The 16,272-nt window shown below is 38.8% G+C and overlaps 1 protein-coding gene across 3 annotated transcripts in view; it reads right to left on the minus strand.

Moving 5' to 3' along the window:
• The window catches only part of Osbpl1a (oxysterol binding protein like 1A), a 244,204-nt gene that overhangs the window by 167,940 nt on the left and 59,992 nt on the right, over positions 1-16,272 (minus strand). For all 3 annotated transcript variants that reach the window (XM_042675295.1, XM_042675297.1, XM_042675296.1), the window contains exons 6-7: positions 14,588-14,673; positions 12,475-12,619 (exon numbers count right to left, since the gene is read on the minus strand). In XM_042675295.1, the coding sequence (XP_042531229.1) occupies positions 12,475-12,619; positions 14,588-14,673 (231 nt within the window). The remainder of the gene's footprint in view (positions 1-12,474; positions 12,620-14,587; positions 14,674-16,272) is intronic.

The following is a 16,272-nucleotide window of genomic DNA, read 5'->3' on the forward strand; positions in this document are numbered from 1 at the left end:
CATCTAAGCTGGCCTTATCCCCAAAATAAACAAAAGAGGCTGGGGGTGGGGGAGGGGAGAGATGGCTCAAGCACCTGCCTAGAAAGTGCAAAGCCCTATGTTCAAATCCCAGTACAAGCTGGGTACCAGTAGTTCACACCTTTAATAGCTACTTAGGAGGCTGAGATCTGAGGATCATGGCTTAATGCCAGCCAGAGCAGGAAAGTCTTTGAGATTTTTATCTCCCATTAACTACCAATAAACAAGAATTGGAACTATGGCTCAAAGAGGTAGAGTACTAGCCATGAACAAAAAAGCTCAGGGACAATGCATAGGCCCTGGGTTCCCACAACCAACAATAACAACAAATCTCAGAACAGCGAGAGCTGGGAATGTGGCTCAGTGCTAGAGTGCTTGCCTTACATGCATAAGGCCCTGGGTTCAATTCCTCAATACCACATAAACATAAATTGCTGGAAGTGGCATTGTGACCAAAAGGGTAGAGAACTAGCCTTGAGCTGAAGAGCTGAGTGACAGGACCCAGGCCCAGAGTTCAAGACCACAACTGACCAAAAAAAAAAGGTTTTATATTTTCAATGTTTTATTACTTTTATCTTTCTTTTACTGGCTTGAACTTCCAATAGAATGTTTATTGGAGTACAGAGGAAAGGTAAATCTAGTTCCTATAATTCCACTGCAAGCAAAAACAGAAGACACTCTTGATGCTTTAAAGTTTGTATTGCATAGTTAGGACTTTCAAATACCTGTAATTTAATACCTATGAAAAAGGGCACTAACTAAGCCAGGTGCAATGGATGTAGTTCATGTTAGCAATCCTAGCTTCTTAGGAGTCTGAGATCTGAGGATTGTGATTTGAAGCCAGATAGAGCAGGAAAGTCCTTGAGACTCTTACCTCTAATTAAGCACCAAAAAAATCTGGAAGTAGGAAGTGGCGCTGTAGCTCAAGTGGTAGAGCGCTTGCCTTGAGCTGAAGAGCTGAGGGACAACACCCAGGCCCAGAGTTCAAGCCCCACGGCCGACCAAAAAAAAAAAATAAATAAAAATAAAAAAAAATCTGGAAGTAGCAGTATCAGAATACACATTCTTCTCAGGAGCACACAGAATATTCTCCAAAGTAGACCACATTTTAGGTCACAAAGCAAATTTGTCCAAATTCAGAAACACTGAAATTATACCCTGCATTCTCTCAGACCACATGAGAATAAAATTAGAATTCAACACCAAAAGCCACTAGAGAAAATCCTGTAACACATGGAGGCAGAAGAACACTAGTGGGTCATGGAAGAGATTAGAAAGGAAATTCAAATATTCATTATGTTTAATCAAATATTCATGATATTTAAAATTTAACAAAAATTACCAGGCACTATTCAGAAGTTTATAGCTCTGAGTTTCTACATCAACAAATTGGAAAGATCTGAAACCAACAATTTCATGAGGCACCTGAAGCTCCTTGAAAAAGAGCATCAAGCTAAATCCCAATCCAATAGATGGAAACAAATACTTAAAATTAAATCAGAATTAAATGAATTAGAGTCCAAAAAGACATAGAAAGAATCAACAAAACAAAGAGTTGGTTTTTGAAAAGTTAACAAAATTGACACTCTTAACAAATCTTATCAGAAAAAGAAGAGAACATACCCAAATAAACAAACTGAGGGATGAGAATGGAAATATCACCACAGATACAGCCAAGATTCAGAATATTATCAGGGAATACTTCTCAAACCTTTAAGCTAATAAGTTTGGGAATCTGGAAGAAATGGACAAATTTCTAGTAAATATCGACATGCCCAAACTAAACCAAGATGGTTTAAATCAACTTAACAGACCCATATCAAGCATCAAAATCGAAATAGCAATAAGAGCCTTCCCACACAAGAAAAGCCCAGGACTAGATGAATTTACGGCAGAATTCTACAAGGCCTTCAAAGCAGAACTTACACCAATACTCCTCCAACTCTTCAATGAAATTGAAAGTTCACTACCAAACTCTATGAAGCCATCCCAAACCAGGCAGGCACTCATCAAAGAAAGAGAACATCGATGTAAAACTTCTCAACAAAATCTTAGCCAATCAATTTCAACAACTCATCAAAAAAATCATACACCATGATCAAACAGGATTCATTTCAGGGATACAAAGCTGGTTCAATATACGTAAATCAATCAATCATAATTCATCACAACAAGAGCAAGGATAAGAACCACAATTATCTCAATAGATGCAGAAAAAGCATTTGACAAGATCCAACACCCTTTTATGATGAAAGCGCTGGGAAAACTAAGAATCTGTGGAACCTTCCTCAATATAATAAAGGTAATGTATGACAAACCTACAGCCATCATTATACTTAATGGTGAAAAGCTAAAGCCATTTTCTCTAAATTCAGGAACGAGACAAGGGTGTCCACTCTCTCCACTTCTCTTCTAAATTGAAGAGAAATAAGATACAAACATAAAGGGGATCCAAATAGGGAAAGATGAAGTAAAGCTCTTCCTCTTTGTAGATGACATGATCTCGTATTTAAAGAACCCCAGGGAAGCCAGGCATCGGTGGCTCATGCCTGTAATCCTAGCTACTCAGGAGGCTGAGATCTGAGGATCAAAGTTCAAAGCCAGCCTGGGCAGGAAAGTCTGTGAGACTCTTATCTCCAATAAACCAATACAAAACCAGAAGTGGTGCTGTGGCTCTAGCGGTAGAGCACTTGCCTTGAACTGAAGAGCCCAGAGACAGTGCCCAAGCCCAGAGTTCAAGCCCCACGACTGACAAAAAAAAAAGAACTTCATGAACTCTGCTCCCAAGTTACTTGAGCTGATCCAAAACTTTGGCAAAGTAGCAGGGTATAAAACTAGTCCTGAAAAATCAATGCCAATAACAAGAAGAGCCCAGCTGAAATCAGGAGAGCTACTCCTTTTGTAATAGCGCCACAAAAAATAAAATACGTAGGAGTTCAACTAAAGAAGTGAAGGACCTCTATGATGAAAACTTTAAAAACCTGAAAACGGAAATTAAAGCAGAACTAAGGAAGTGGAAAAAATCTCCCATGCTCCTGGACAGGCAAGATTAAACATAGTGAAAATGTCTTTACTGCCAAAGGCTATCTACAAATTCAATGAGATATCTATCAATATCCCAACCTCATTCCTCAAGAAATAGAAGAAGCAACCCAAAACCTCATATGAAACAATAAAATATGCCAAATAGAAAATACAATCCTTAGTAGAAAGAACAGTGTTGGAGGAATATCAATACCAAATTTCAAACTCTACTACAAAGCCATGGAAATCAAAACAGCTTGGTACTAGCATAAGAACAGACCTGAGGACTAATGGAATAGAACTGAAGACCCAGAAATGAACCCACAGACCTATCGTCACCTAATCTTCAACAAAGGAGCTAAAAAAAAAAAAAAATAGAATGGAAGAAAGACAGCCTCTTCAGTAAATGGTGCTGGCAAAATTGGCTAAACGGCTGTAGCTTTAGCTAGATCCTTATATATCTCCCTGCACCAGAATCAACTCCAAATAGATCAAAGACCTCAAAATAAAAGCAGACACCTTGAAAACATTACAGGAAGGAATAGGAGAAACTCTAGACCGAGAAGCACAACAAATCAAAGAAAAGTTAGACAAATGGGATTGCATGAAATTGCAAAGATTCTGCATGGCAAAGGACATAGCAAGATCAGTAGGAAGCCCATGGATTGGGAGATCTTCAGTAGCCATACAACAGACAAGGGTCTCATATCTAAAATAAACTTAGAACTCAAAAAATTAAATACCCCAACAACAAATGCTCAAGTCTTTAGTGGGCCAAAGACTTAAAAAGAGACTTCTCTAAAAAAGTAAGAATGGCCAATAGACACATAAAGAGATGCTCAACTTCTCTAGCCACAAAAGAAATGGAAATCAAAACAACATTGTGGGTCTGGGAGGTGGCTCAGTGGTAGAGTGCTTACTTTGCATGCATGTGGCCCTGGGTTCCATTCCTCAACACCACATAAGTGGGAAAAGTTAAAAGTGGCGCTGTGGCTCAAGTGTTAGAGCACTAGACGAGCTGAAGAACTGAGGACAGTATCCAGGCCTAGAGTTCAGGCCCCATGATGAACAGAAAAAAACTGAAAACAAACAAACAAACAAAAAAATTGTGGTTTTTACCTCACTATAGTTAGAATGGCTATAATCAAGAAATCTAATAACAACAGATGCTGGAGGGGATGTGGCCAAAAGGGAACCCTACTGCATTGTTAGTGGGAGTGTTCAACCACTTTGGAAAGAAGTGTGGAGGTCCCTCAAAAGACTCCACATAGAGCTGCCCTATGATCCAGCAATCCTACTTTTGGGCATTTACCCAAACGATCACAAACAAGGCTACTAAAACTACCAGCACAACTATGTTTATTGCAGCATTATTTACCATAGCTAAGATATGGAACCAAGCCAGATGCCCCTCAGTAGATGAATGGATCAAGAAAATGTGGTGTGTGCCTCCAAATGGACTCATTACCTTGCTCATGTAACTGTAACCTTTCTTTACAGTATATTTACAATAATATATATATACAAAAAAAGAATTATATGACTTCATCAGAAAAAATGACACTGCCCCATTTGTTAGGAAATGGAAAGACTTGAAAAAAAATTATATTAAGTGAAGTAAGCCAGACCCAAAGAAATATAGGTCCCATGGTTTCCCTTATTTGCAATAACTAGTATATATAACTAGAACAAGGAGAAAAGGTCAAAAGCTATGTACATATGACCATATAAAATGCTAAACGAAATGAACCCCAAGATAGGGACCCAAGAGGTTTTATCTTTGTTGCTGTTGTTTTTAATGTATTTATAATGTACTGTGTGATTTTGTTTCTTTTGTATGTTCTTCCCCCATGGTAATAACCTCTGTTTTCACTGTATTTTATTCCAGTGCCCTGCATCTTGTATATACATTTTTCTAATTTGGGGAGGGGAGGGAAATAGCAAAATGCTGAAATAAGGATAAAGGCTGACCCACTATAATAATGAGATGTACAAGACACTATGTTGAAAACAAACTTTACAACGTCAGGTGGGGGGAGAAGGAGAAGTTGGGGAGTGGGGAGGAAAAGAATGGTAGGAGAAAAAACAAAGGAGGGGGCAACAATGCTCGATAGGAAATAGTGTACTCATTACCTTACTCATGTAATTGTAACCCCTTTGTACAGTAACTTTACAATAAAATATATATATTAAAAAAAAAAAAGCTGGAAGTGCTGGTGTGGCTCAAGTGTCTCCCTGAGCAAAAAAGCTCAGGGACAGTACCAAAGCCCTGAGTTCAAACCCCAGGGCTAGCACAAATAAAAAGAAAGGACTGAAATTACCCATTTCTAATGAGTAGAAAATTGTCCCAGAATAACTCACTCAATGTTTTTGCCATTTATGAAGCTTCTGTGTGTATGTGGTTTAATTTCTTTTTCTTTTTTTTTTTTTGGGGGGGGGGTCCGGTCATGGGGCCTGAACTCTGGGCCTGGGTGCTGTCCCTCAGCTCTTCAGCTCAAGGCTAGCGCTCTACCACTTGAGCCATAGCACCACTTCTGGCTTTTTTCTTTTTGCTTATGTGGTGCTGAGGAATCGAACCCAGGACCTCAGGCATGCAAGGCAAGCGCTCTACCACTGAGCCACCTTCCCAGCCCCATATGGTTTAATTTCTAAACAAGTCTGCTCATGTACTCTGAACACCAACAAGATCTTGATAACAGATCTTATCTATGTCACAATTTTAACTCTGCAAATTTCCACATTTCTCTGTCCTCTTAGATTTTTCCATCAGCCTCAAACTTCTATTCTTGATTGTCTCACTAGATTTGTACAATTGATACTACAAATTCTAAATGTCTTTAAAAAAAAATTTATCAGCAACTGGTATCCAAATGCCCTTCTTCCCCTCCTCAGGAACTGGAAATTGTTTCAGATGCTCAAGTCAAACACTGTCATCCTTGACTATCTCACATCAAAACCATCAAAATTGGGCTGGGAAGATGGCTCAGTGGTAGAGCGCTTGCCTTGCATGCCTGAGGCCCTGGGTTCGATTCCTCAGTACCACATAAGCAAAAAGAAAAAAGCCAGAAGTGGTGCTGTGGCTCAAATGGTAGAGCGCTAGCCTTGAGCTGAAGAGCTGAGGGACAGCGCCCAGGCCCAGAGTTCAGGCCCCACGACTGGACTCCAAAACAAAAAAACAAAACAAAAAAAATCAAAATTCTCACCATTCTACCTTAAATATTTTAAAACCAATGACTTAATTATCATCTTTACTGCCACCATCTTGATGCAAGTTAATATTCTCACTTGAATTATTCAAATAACCTCTTTATTGCTATCTTTCCTTCTTCCCTCCCTACTGTGGTCTGTTCTATCCATAAGAAGAGATGGAATTCTGTAACTAAAGTCAGATCTTATCGGAACTATGTTCTCAATTCTCCATTCACATGAACATAGGGGAAATGTGTCTGCTTTGTTTTGTCGGTCATGGTGCTTGAACTCTGGGCCTGGGCACTGTCCCTCAGCTCTTCAGCTCAAGGCTAGCACTCTACCACTTGAGCCACAGCGCCATTTCCGGTTTTCTGAGTGGTTTATTGAAGATTCTTACCAAGATTCCATATAGTGACAGAGTAAGTCATGGAGTATTGTTTTCACTTCTTGCCTCTTAGCTATTGATCGTTGTATTTGATGGAAACAAAAACCCAACAAGTTTCTCCTCTCATGCTCATACAAGATGCTCAAGTGTTAACTTGACATAGCGGTCCAATGTGAAATCATGGCAGGGATGCCCAATTTCCCACTCATAGGTCCCTTTTCACTGTGTGCCATGGGGCAGGACAAGACAAAGAGAAATAAACAGTCTCTTTCCACTTACAGGACAAAGAGAGGTATAGCTGGCTTCAGCTTGCTCCTGTGGATATCTCTGGTAAGATTATCCAAGGCTTGTATCTCTTTTAAGATTATCCCAGGCTTTTCCTGCCTGGGCTGGCTTTGACTCACAATCCTCAGATCTCAGCCTCCTGAGTAACTAGGATTACAGGCGTCAGCCACCGGCACCCGGCTGTTTTGTTTTCTTCATTCTTCTAGATCCCTAGTCCCTGGAATATTACTCAGTACATAAATAGTATTTGTTGGATTGAATACCTTAATTGCCATAGGTTCATGGTAGGTCCTTTTATCTAGCAGAGAAAGATCTCAAGTTCTCTTCTCACTTAAAATTCTGAGACTTGATTTTCCTACCTAAATGTACAATCTGTTAGCCAAGTTCTCTGAAGACCCAGAATATTCCAGCTTAGAAAATCTTTATATTTACAAAATAATTTGAGAAGACCTGTTATTATTCAATGATTGATTTCTCCAAAAACAAACATTTTAGTTTTGGGTTTTTTTTTTTTTTTTCTCTATTGGTTGTGGGGCTTGAACTCAAGGCCTTGGGTGCTGTCCCTAAGCAATTCTGCTCAAGGTTAGTGCTCTACCACTTTGAGCCACAGCCTTGCTTTCGGTTTTTGAGTGGTTAATTGGAGGTAAGAGTCTCTATAGGGACTTTTCTGCTTGGGCTGGCTTCAAACTCAATCCTCACATCTCAGCCTCTTGAGTAGCTAGGATTATAGGCATAAGCCTCTGGCACCCAGCTTTAGGTCTCCTTTATGTTCTTCAGTTGAAGTTCCTCTAAAAAAAATCTAGCATTGCTTATCAAATATTATTTGTCTTGTTAGAAACTTACTTTGTTCTACTATTATAAACTTTGTCCATTTAAATTTTTTGTTACCATTATACCATCAAAATCTTGCTATTATCTTGTTCCTCTTTAACTTTAAATGCTTGAATTTCCCTTTGCCTAAAAATACTCCACTCCAGAGCTGGCATGTGACCCAGTGGCAGAGATACTTGCTTAGTATGTACAAGGCCTGAAGTAGGTCAATGCCCAGTACTACGAATGAGAGAATTTTTTTAAATAAACATAAAAAAGAACCTTTCCTTCTCCCTTTGACTCTGGAGCCAAACTTTCTGTTCCTAAATGAAAATAGTTGTGACCTCAGCTTCTTCATTTCCTACTCAATCCCTATTCCAATCCAATAACTCAGTGGAAGCTACTCTTTCAGAAATGACCATTGGGCATTGAGTCACCAAATTAATTCCACAGCTCTTTCTCAGTATTACATTGTCCAGTCTGAGTTATATATGTTACCAATAATATCCTACCCCTTTACTCTGCATTTTCTCTCTTCTTTTGGCTTCCATGAAACTGGTGTTTCGCTCCCTTCTCCTGAATGTTTCCCTTCTCCATCCTCCAATTTCTCTTCTAACTTTTATTCCAGGAAGAATATGAATCTGTCTCAGGGATACAGAAAAAGCCTCTATGGGGAAGCAGAGTTTGAGCCAGCTCTCGAAGTGAGACGAGTGTTTAGCAGATGGACAAGCAGGAAAGAGGTATTTCTGGTAGAAAGAAGAGATATGCAAAGTAAGGACAGTGTTGTTAACCAGAGTTCTGAACAGATTAGTATATCTAAAGGTACACTGTCCAACGTGGCAGATACTAATCACATGTGGCTACTCAGTACCCAAAATGTGGCTAGTCAACTTTGGGATATGCTGTAAATATAAAATACTCACTAGATTTTAAAAACTAAGTACCAAAAGAGAAAATCTCACTTGTATTTTTCATTTGTTACATTGTTGAAATGGTAATATGGATATATTACATTCAATAAAACATAAGAAAATTAATCTTATCTGTTTTTCACTATGAAAATATGCACTTTTTATGTGACTCTTACTATATTTCCTTGAACAATAACAATCCAGAGGATAGCCCATCAAAGGAAAAGGGAAATAGGAAAAACTATACATTTTGTAGGGGCTTTTTGTGCTGGTCCTGGGGCTTGAACTGAGGGCTTGGGCATGGTCTATTAGCTTTTTTCACACAAGGCTGGTGCTCTTATTACTTGAGCCACAGCTCCTCCTCTCCATTTCCAGCTTTTTGATGGTTAATTGGAGATAAGAGTCTAAGGGCCTTTCTTGCCCACACTGGTTTAAATTGTGATCCCCAGATCTCAGCCGCCTGAGTTGCTAGGATTATAGATGTGAGACTCTGGCACCTAGCTAGAATCTGTACTTTCTTGGTCATTTCCACTCCTATTGATGTCCTAAATGAAAACACCTACAATCTCAGCTACTTGTGAGAGGTAAAGATCAGTAAGATGACAGACTTGCATTAAATTGATGAGCATCTTCTGTTAAGACAAGTCTATAAACTTTCCTGCCAAGGCTGTCCTGGAACTGTAATCTCCCACTATCTGACATAACAAACATACAACACTGGGCCCAGATATGGCTTAGAAGGGAATCTTACAAACTTTTCTGCCTGGGCTAACCTCAAACTGCAATCTGTCCATAGCCTCCCGACTAACTAAGATCACAAGTGTCAGCCACCAGCACCTGGCTGATAATGGCTTTTACTGGAAAAATGAAAACTATAAATCATATAAAGGGAGCCTTTTAAAAATAAAACTTATCTAATGAAAATTCAACTTGGATTTTAGTATGAATGTCAAAAGACCTATTCCTTTGTAGAACAATTTCTAGTTACACTAAACCTTCGACTAAAAAAAATCTTTACAAGATTTTATATGTTATGTACTACTCTAGGTGCTGGGGAAACAATAGAGTGTCATTTCGAGTCTGATGGCAATGAACACAAGGCCCTGTGGGAATGCTATAAATCCTAATCCAGGCTACTGGGAAGCATCAGGAAACATCCTAAAAAGGGATATGTAAAAGCCCTATTGGATGTTCTCCCTTTAAAGTCCCCAGGATACCTTTCAAAGCTTCCCTTGTGATTATTCAACTCTTTCTGTGATTTTCTGCTTTTATATTTGATACTGTTTTTGTGGGCTCCATACTGCAAATTTTCCTATTAGTAAAATTTATTTGTAATTCCAAAATTAGCATATGTGGAAATTTCTTAACCACAGACATTCTGGGAGTGATGAAAAGTTAAGAGCAACCTGACATGTATTTTCCCAATGCATTCTATAAGCTAAGGCAGAACAAAGTAACACTATTCTTGGTAACAAATGTCCTTATTACAGTCTATTTATTTTCACATTTATGTTCTTTTGGTGGCTTTACTTATTACCTTTGTGATCCTTCTATTGATGATTTCACTATTTTAAAATGATGACAAGGGGCTGAGAAGGTGGCTCAGTGGTACAGTGCTTGCCTTGCATGCATGAGGCCCTGGGTTCAATTCCTCAGCACCACATAAGCAGAAAAAGCTGGAAGTGGTGCTGTGGCTCAAGTGGTAGAGTGCTAGCCTTGAGCTGAAGAGCTGAGGGACAGTGCCCAGGCCCAGAGTTCAGGCCCCAGGACCAACCAATATATATGTGTGTGTGTGTGTGTGTGTGTGTGTGTGTGTGTGTGTGTGTGTGTGTGTGTGTGTGTGTGTGTGTGTGTGTGTGTGTGTGTGTGTATAAATATATATATATATATATATATATATATATATATATTGCAAGAAGCATAATGCAGAAGTGCTAACTAGTGTTCCTAAGCCTAAGACTGGGATGTGCCTAGCAGACAATACAGAAGCTTTTTCAGGCATGAGGCATAATTTGTGGGCTATGGCTGTTAGTGACGATACATATTAAACTAATAAAACAATGTTACATTAAGAACAACAACTACAAAGAAAAAACTCTTATGTCCATATCTTGGAGTTCACTTCACTTAGCATCATCTCATATGGTCATATGTACATAGCTATTGAGCTATTCTTCTCAACTGCTAAGTTTATCCTAGATATATACTAATTATTACAAATAAGGGAAAACATGGTACCTATGTTTCTTTGGGTCTGGCTTACTTCACTTAATATGTTTTTTTTCCAAGTCCTTCCATTTCCTTACAAATGGGCAGTGTCGTTTTTCTGATGGAAGCATAGAATTCCATTGTGTGTATGTATATATTTATATATATACATATATATATATATATCACATTTTCTTGATCCATTCATCTACTGAGGGGCATCTGGGTTAGCTCATAGCTATGGTAAATAATGAGGTGATAAACATAGTTATGCTGGTAGCTTTAGTGTGGCCTTGTTTGTGGTCATTTGGGTAAATATACTACGTGTTTTCTTTTTTTCTTTTGTGTTTTTTCCCCCTATGTTTATCCCCTGTTGTCACTGCATTAGATTTTGGTAACCTGGGTATTGTTTATACCCTGGGTATACTTTATCTGAACTAGGGAAGGGAAGGGGAACAACAAAATAGTGAGAAAAAGGACAAAGGGGAACCTATGCACCAGTGATACTCACAAGACATTATGTTGGAAATGATCTGTAAACCTTGGTGAGGGGGGTTGGGGGCAGGGGTGAGGGAAAGAGTAAAAAAAATGAGGGAAGGGGTAACAAGTTAGACAAGAAATATAATCACTACCTTATTTAAGTAACTGTAATCCCTCTGTACATCACTTTGACAATAAAATTTAAAAAAAAAACAAGGTTACATATGGTGAGTGCATGAAAATGCTACAAAAATATTGAGACTCACAGAACTTAATCCTAAAGAACTTAGCCCTTAGCTCAAGCCCCAATACCAGCACCAAAAAAAACAAACCAAATCAAAAAATGTATAACTATTGTAAATAATGAGAATTGTACTATGATTCTCTTGCTGGCTATCTTAGCCTTTACTGTTACCTCCTATAGAATAGGGAGGAATCACTAATAATTAAGTTTAACTGACAAGAAGATTAGTAAAGTTACTTTTTGTGCATGTGTGTTTGTGCGGGTATGTATATGTGTGTGTGTGTATGCTGGTACCAGAGCTTGAACTCAGGGCCCCGCATTCTGTCTTGTCTTTTTCACTCAGGGTTGGCTAGCACTTGAGCCACAGCTCCACTCTGGCCTTTTGCTGATTAACTGGAGATAAAACTCTCTCGCATTTGTCTGCCCCAGCCACCTTTGAACCTCAATCTTCAGAACTCAGCTTTCTGAGTAGCTAGGACTACCAGCATGAGCCACTAGTAACCAACTACTTTTTCTTTTGTGAATGCTTTCACTTCAAAATTAGAGACTACTCAGTCTAACAAAGGCTGGATACTAAAACATTTTTTATATAACACCAATTTCACTTATAGTATCAAAAGACCAACAATGAGCTGGGTGCAAGTGCCTCATGCCTCTAATCGTAGCTATTCAGGAGGCTGAGATCTGAGGATCATGGTTCAAAGCCAGCCCAGACAGAAAAATCCCAATAAAACTCTTATCTCCAACTAACCACTCAAAAACTGGAAGTGGAGCTGTGGCTCAACTTGGTAGAGTTCTAGCCTTGAACAAGGACAGCACCCAGGCCCTGAGTTCAAACCCTACAACTGATCCCCACCCAAAAAAATAAAATAATAAAACAAAAAATATAGAGCAACGATGGTTTTCATCAATATGCTTACCATTTTTGTTCCTTAGGTTAGGGTCAGCTCCACTTTTCAGAAGCTTTATGGCACACTGCTTATGGGCCCGGTAGGCTGCACAATGCAAAGGTGTATTCCCTAACTGATCCGAACAGTTAACATCAGGAGGATTGGGTCTGCTGAGCTAACAATTAAAGAAACACAATGCAAAGTTATATGCCAAAGACAGACTTTCTCCCATGATGTGCAGGTGTTTCCAACAGAACGTAAATAACAGCTAGGTTTTTTGGCCTTTGGAGAATCTATGGCTTGTTGCTCACCAAATCAATGAGCACTGACATTCTCATGCTTATCCTCAGGTGCCAAGGGACAGTGTCCAGGTCCCCTGAAGATAAACACCACACTATACCAACAAAACCTCATCTACCTCTGACATGAAGATTTCACTAAGCTTTGCATTTCACACTCGTGACAGCAAAACCACAAATCAAGCTCCTACAGAGAGTCCCCAGGAAGAGTTATAAAGAGATGTTAAATATGTAAATGTCAAAGTTCTACTGAGTTTGTTGTTGCCACCCAACTGCCTTAGACATTTCTTTATATAGTCTTCATTTCACAAAATTTTAAAGATGCTGCAGGAACTATACTTAGAAACCAAAGAAGCCTTTAAAATGAGCTAAAATAACTTTAAAGCAAATGGCAATGCTTCACTCTTGAATTCAGAACAAACTGAGAGTTTTGCTTAGTGAGATTTTGTAGGAAATGGAAACAGGAAAGTAAATCTCCTAGGAAGAAAAAGAAAAGTGGGCTGCTCTATCAGGATATAAATGCTTCAAAATACTGGCCTTCTTGTTACTTTTTAGGACAGCACTCCTGTCAGAAACTGCTCATCAATATTAGAAAAATGTGTTCCTGTTTAGGGTCTTATATATTATGTTTTGATTTTAAATTGGCTTAAACTGAAAAAAAAAATCTTACAAGTTACCCTTACAGCAACCATTTGTATGAAAAATTGGGTTCTTATCAAGTTTTCCATAGAGGAAGAGGACATAAATCAGTGAGTAAAAGATCACCATTTAAAAATCATGGTGCTTAGACTGTTTACTTGCTAAGGTCTTTTTCTTTCTTTCAATATTGGAGTTTGAACTTAGGCCCTCCACTTGCTAAGCAGGTCATCTGTTGTCAAGTCATGCCTCCAGCACTTTTTTGAACAGATTATTTATGAGATAGTCTGAATTCCTGCCTAAATACATGCTTGACTAAGATGTGCCAATTTTAGTTTTCCCATTATAGCTGGGATGATAACCTTGTGCTACCACAAACCACGTTTTTATGGTAAAATGGTGCCTCATAGACTCTTCTGCCCAGATTGGCCTGGAACTGTGATCCTCTCAATCTCAGCCTCCTACACACCTGAGATGACAGACACATGACACGAAGATCAGCTACTGGTTGCGAACTTTCATGTATGCCTGAGGTGGGCCTGAAAAATCTTCCCAGTCTCCAACTCCCAAATAGCTATTATTAGAAGTATGAGCCACAGGTACCTTTCTCCTATGCTAAGATATTTATAAGACTTTTGTTCTATTATTGAGATGATAGAAATTATTTTTGGTTCTACAATTCATTAAATTATGTACACACATATAAACTTCCCTAGCCATGTGTCAGTTAATCACCCATGCCTGTAATTCTAGTTACTTGGGAGACTGAGATCTAAGGATCATGGTGAAGCCAGCCCAAGTAAAAGAGTCTATGAAAGTCTGGAAGTGGACCTGTGGCTAAACTGGTAGGGTGCTAGCCTTGAGTGAAAAAGCCAAGGGACAGTGTTCATTCAGTCCTGAGTTCAAGCCACCTTGTATATTAAAACTTAATGAGTGCTATTGGCTCCAACTTGTAAGCCAGGCTGCTCAGGAGCCAGAAATCCGAGGGTTGCCCTTTGAAGCCAACAGCAGACAAATCCAGAGAGTCTTAAACCCAATTATCCACCAAAAATTGAGAGGTGGAGGTAAGGTAGCGAATGGTAGCAAACAACTTCAAATATAAAATCCAAACAAGAGCAAGAGGCTCTGAGTTCAAGCCCATAACCATCATATAAAATAAAAATACATACATAACCAAAAAATAACAGTAATAATGCTTGTGTTTTTACCAGAGCTGTGATCTCTGCTGTTTTGCCTTCTCTTGCTGCTGCTAAAAGTAATTCTTCAAGCTTTCTTTGTTGAGTCCTTTCTACAGCTGCAAAAGAAAATATGATATGTTCTACTGTTAGCCAGGATCTTAAGGCATAAAGAATAAGACATACTCTACACAAATATTACATACACAAGACACGCTCTTGGTAAAAAAAAAAAAACTAAAGTTCTTTGAATTGTAACTCAAATGCAATTAGAGTTTGTAATTTTCATTGCTTTCCATTTCAGAAAAGTTCAACTTCCTTTCAGTTTGTTAAAAATTAGGTTTCCAATTCAGACAGCATTAGGTATTTTACTATCACACTCATCAAGATAATCATAAATTACTTTTAATAGTAAAATACAATTATGTATATGCCCTGAAAAGGAAGATAAATATGGTTCATATCTTCCAGAACCTTATAATGGAAAGAGAATAAGAAATAGCAATTATTATGAAAATGTACAAACAATGCAAATGGGCAGATAGGTATCAATTTACTGGTGGCTCAGCGGTAGAGTGCTTGCCTTGCATGCATGAGGCCCTGGGTTCAATTCCTCAGAACCACATAAGCAAAAAAAAAAAAAAAGCCGGAAGTGGCGCTGTGGCTCAAGTGGTAGAGCACTGCCTTGAGTTGAAGAGCTGAGGGACAGCGCCCAAGCCCAGAGTTCCGGCCCCACATCTGGACCAAAAAAAAAAAAAAAAAAGAATATAAAATGGATTTAGGCTCATGCATGTAATACAAGAGGCAAAGATCATGACAATCAAAGTTGGGGCCATCGTAGGCAAAAATGTGGCAAGACTATCTCAATTAAGAAGCTATGCATGGTGGTACATGCCTGTGGTCCTAGCTATGTGGGAGACAGTAGGTTAATGGACTGAGGTTCAAGCCAGTGTCTGGCATAAACATGACACTAAAAAAATAATCTAAAAAGCAGAAAGACAAGAGGTGTGGCTCAAAAGGCAAAGGGCCTACCTAGCAAGCACAAGTTTTAGAGGTCACACTCTAGTATCACATTTAACAAATACTGTGACATTTACATGTTCCAAGTGCTACTAAAAAAAATCTTTTTTTAAAAAAATGTATTGACTATTCTATAACTTCTCTGAGGTAGGTATTATCCTCATTTTTTTTTTTTTTTTTTTTTGGTCACTTGTGGGGCTTGAACTCTGGGCTTGGGCTCTGTCTCTGCCCTCTTCAGCTCAAGGTGTGTGCTCTACCACTTGAGCCACAGTGGCACTTCTGGTTTTCTAGTAGTTTATTCGAGATAAGAGTCTCATGGACTTTCCTGCCCGGCTGGCTTTGAACCATAATCCTCAGATCTCAGCCTCCTGAGTAGCTAGGATTACAGGCATGAGCCACCAGTGCCTGGCTTATCCTCATTTTCTAAACAATGAAAACTAAGACATCAGGAGGTTAAAGTACTTAACCAAAGTCACACATTGAAGGGGCTGGGATTTGAACTGGAGCAAGCTGTTTCCAAATCCCATAGAGCTAGAGCTTTTTATCAATACCACTTCTTTTGTTAAGAACAGCTTGCAATCTTATTTAAGAGTGGAATACATCAATATTTAAGAGTGGAATATCATCAATAAAATTTCATCTCTGCTAGACCTGAATTCTGATATAGTTTCAAAAAAAAGGGACAATTTTTATATGAG

This window comes from Dipodomys spectabilis, unplaced genomic scaffold (genome assembly GCF_019054845.1).
Source record: "Dipodomys spectabilis isolate Male_0828 unplaced genomic scaffold, ASM1905484v1 ptg000024l, whole genome shotgun sequence".
Classification (NCBI taxonomy): domain Eukaryota; kingdom Metazoa; phylum Chordata; class Mammalia; order Rodentia; family Heteromyidae; genus Dipodomys; species Dipodomys spectabilis.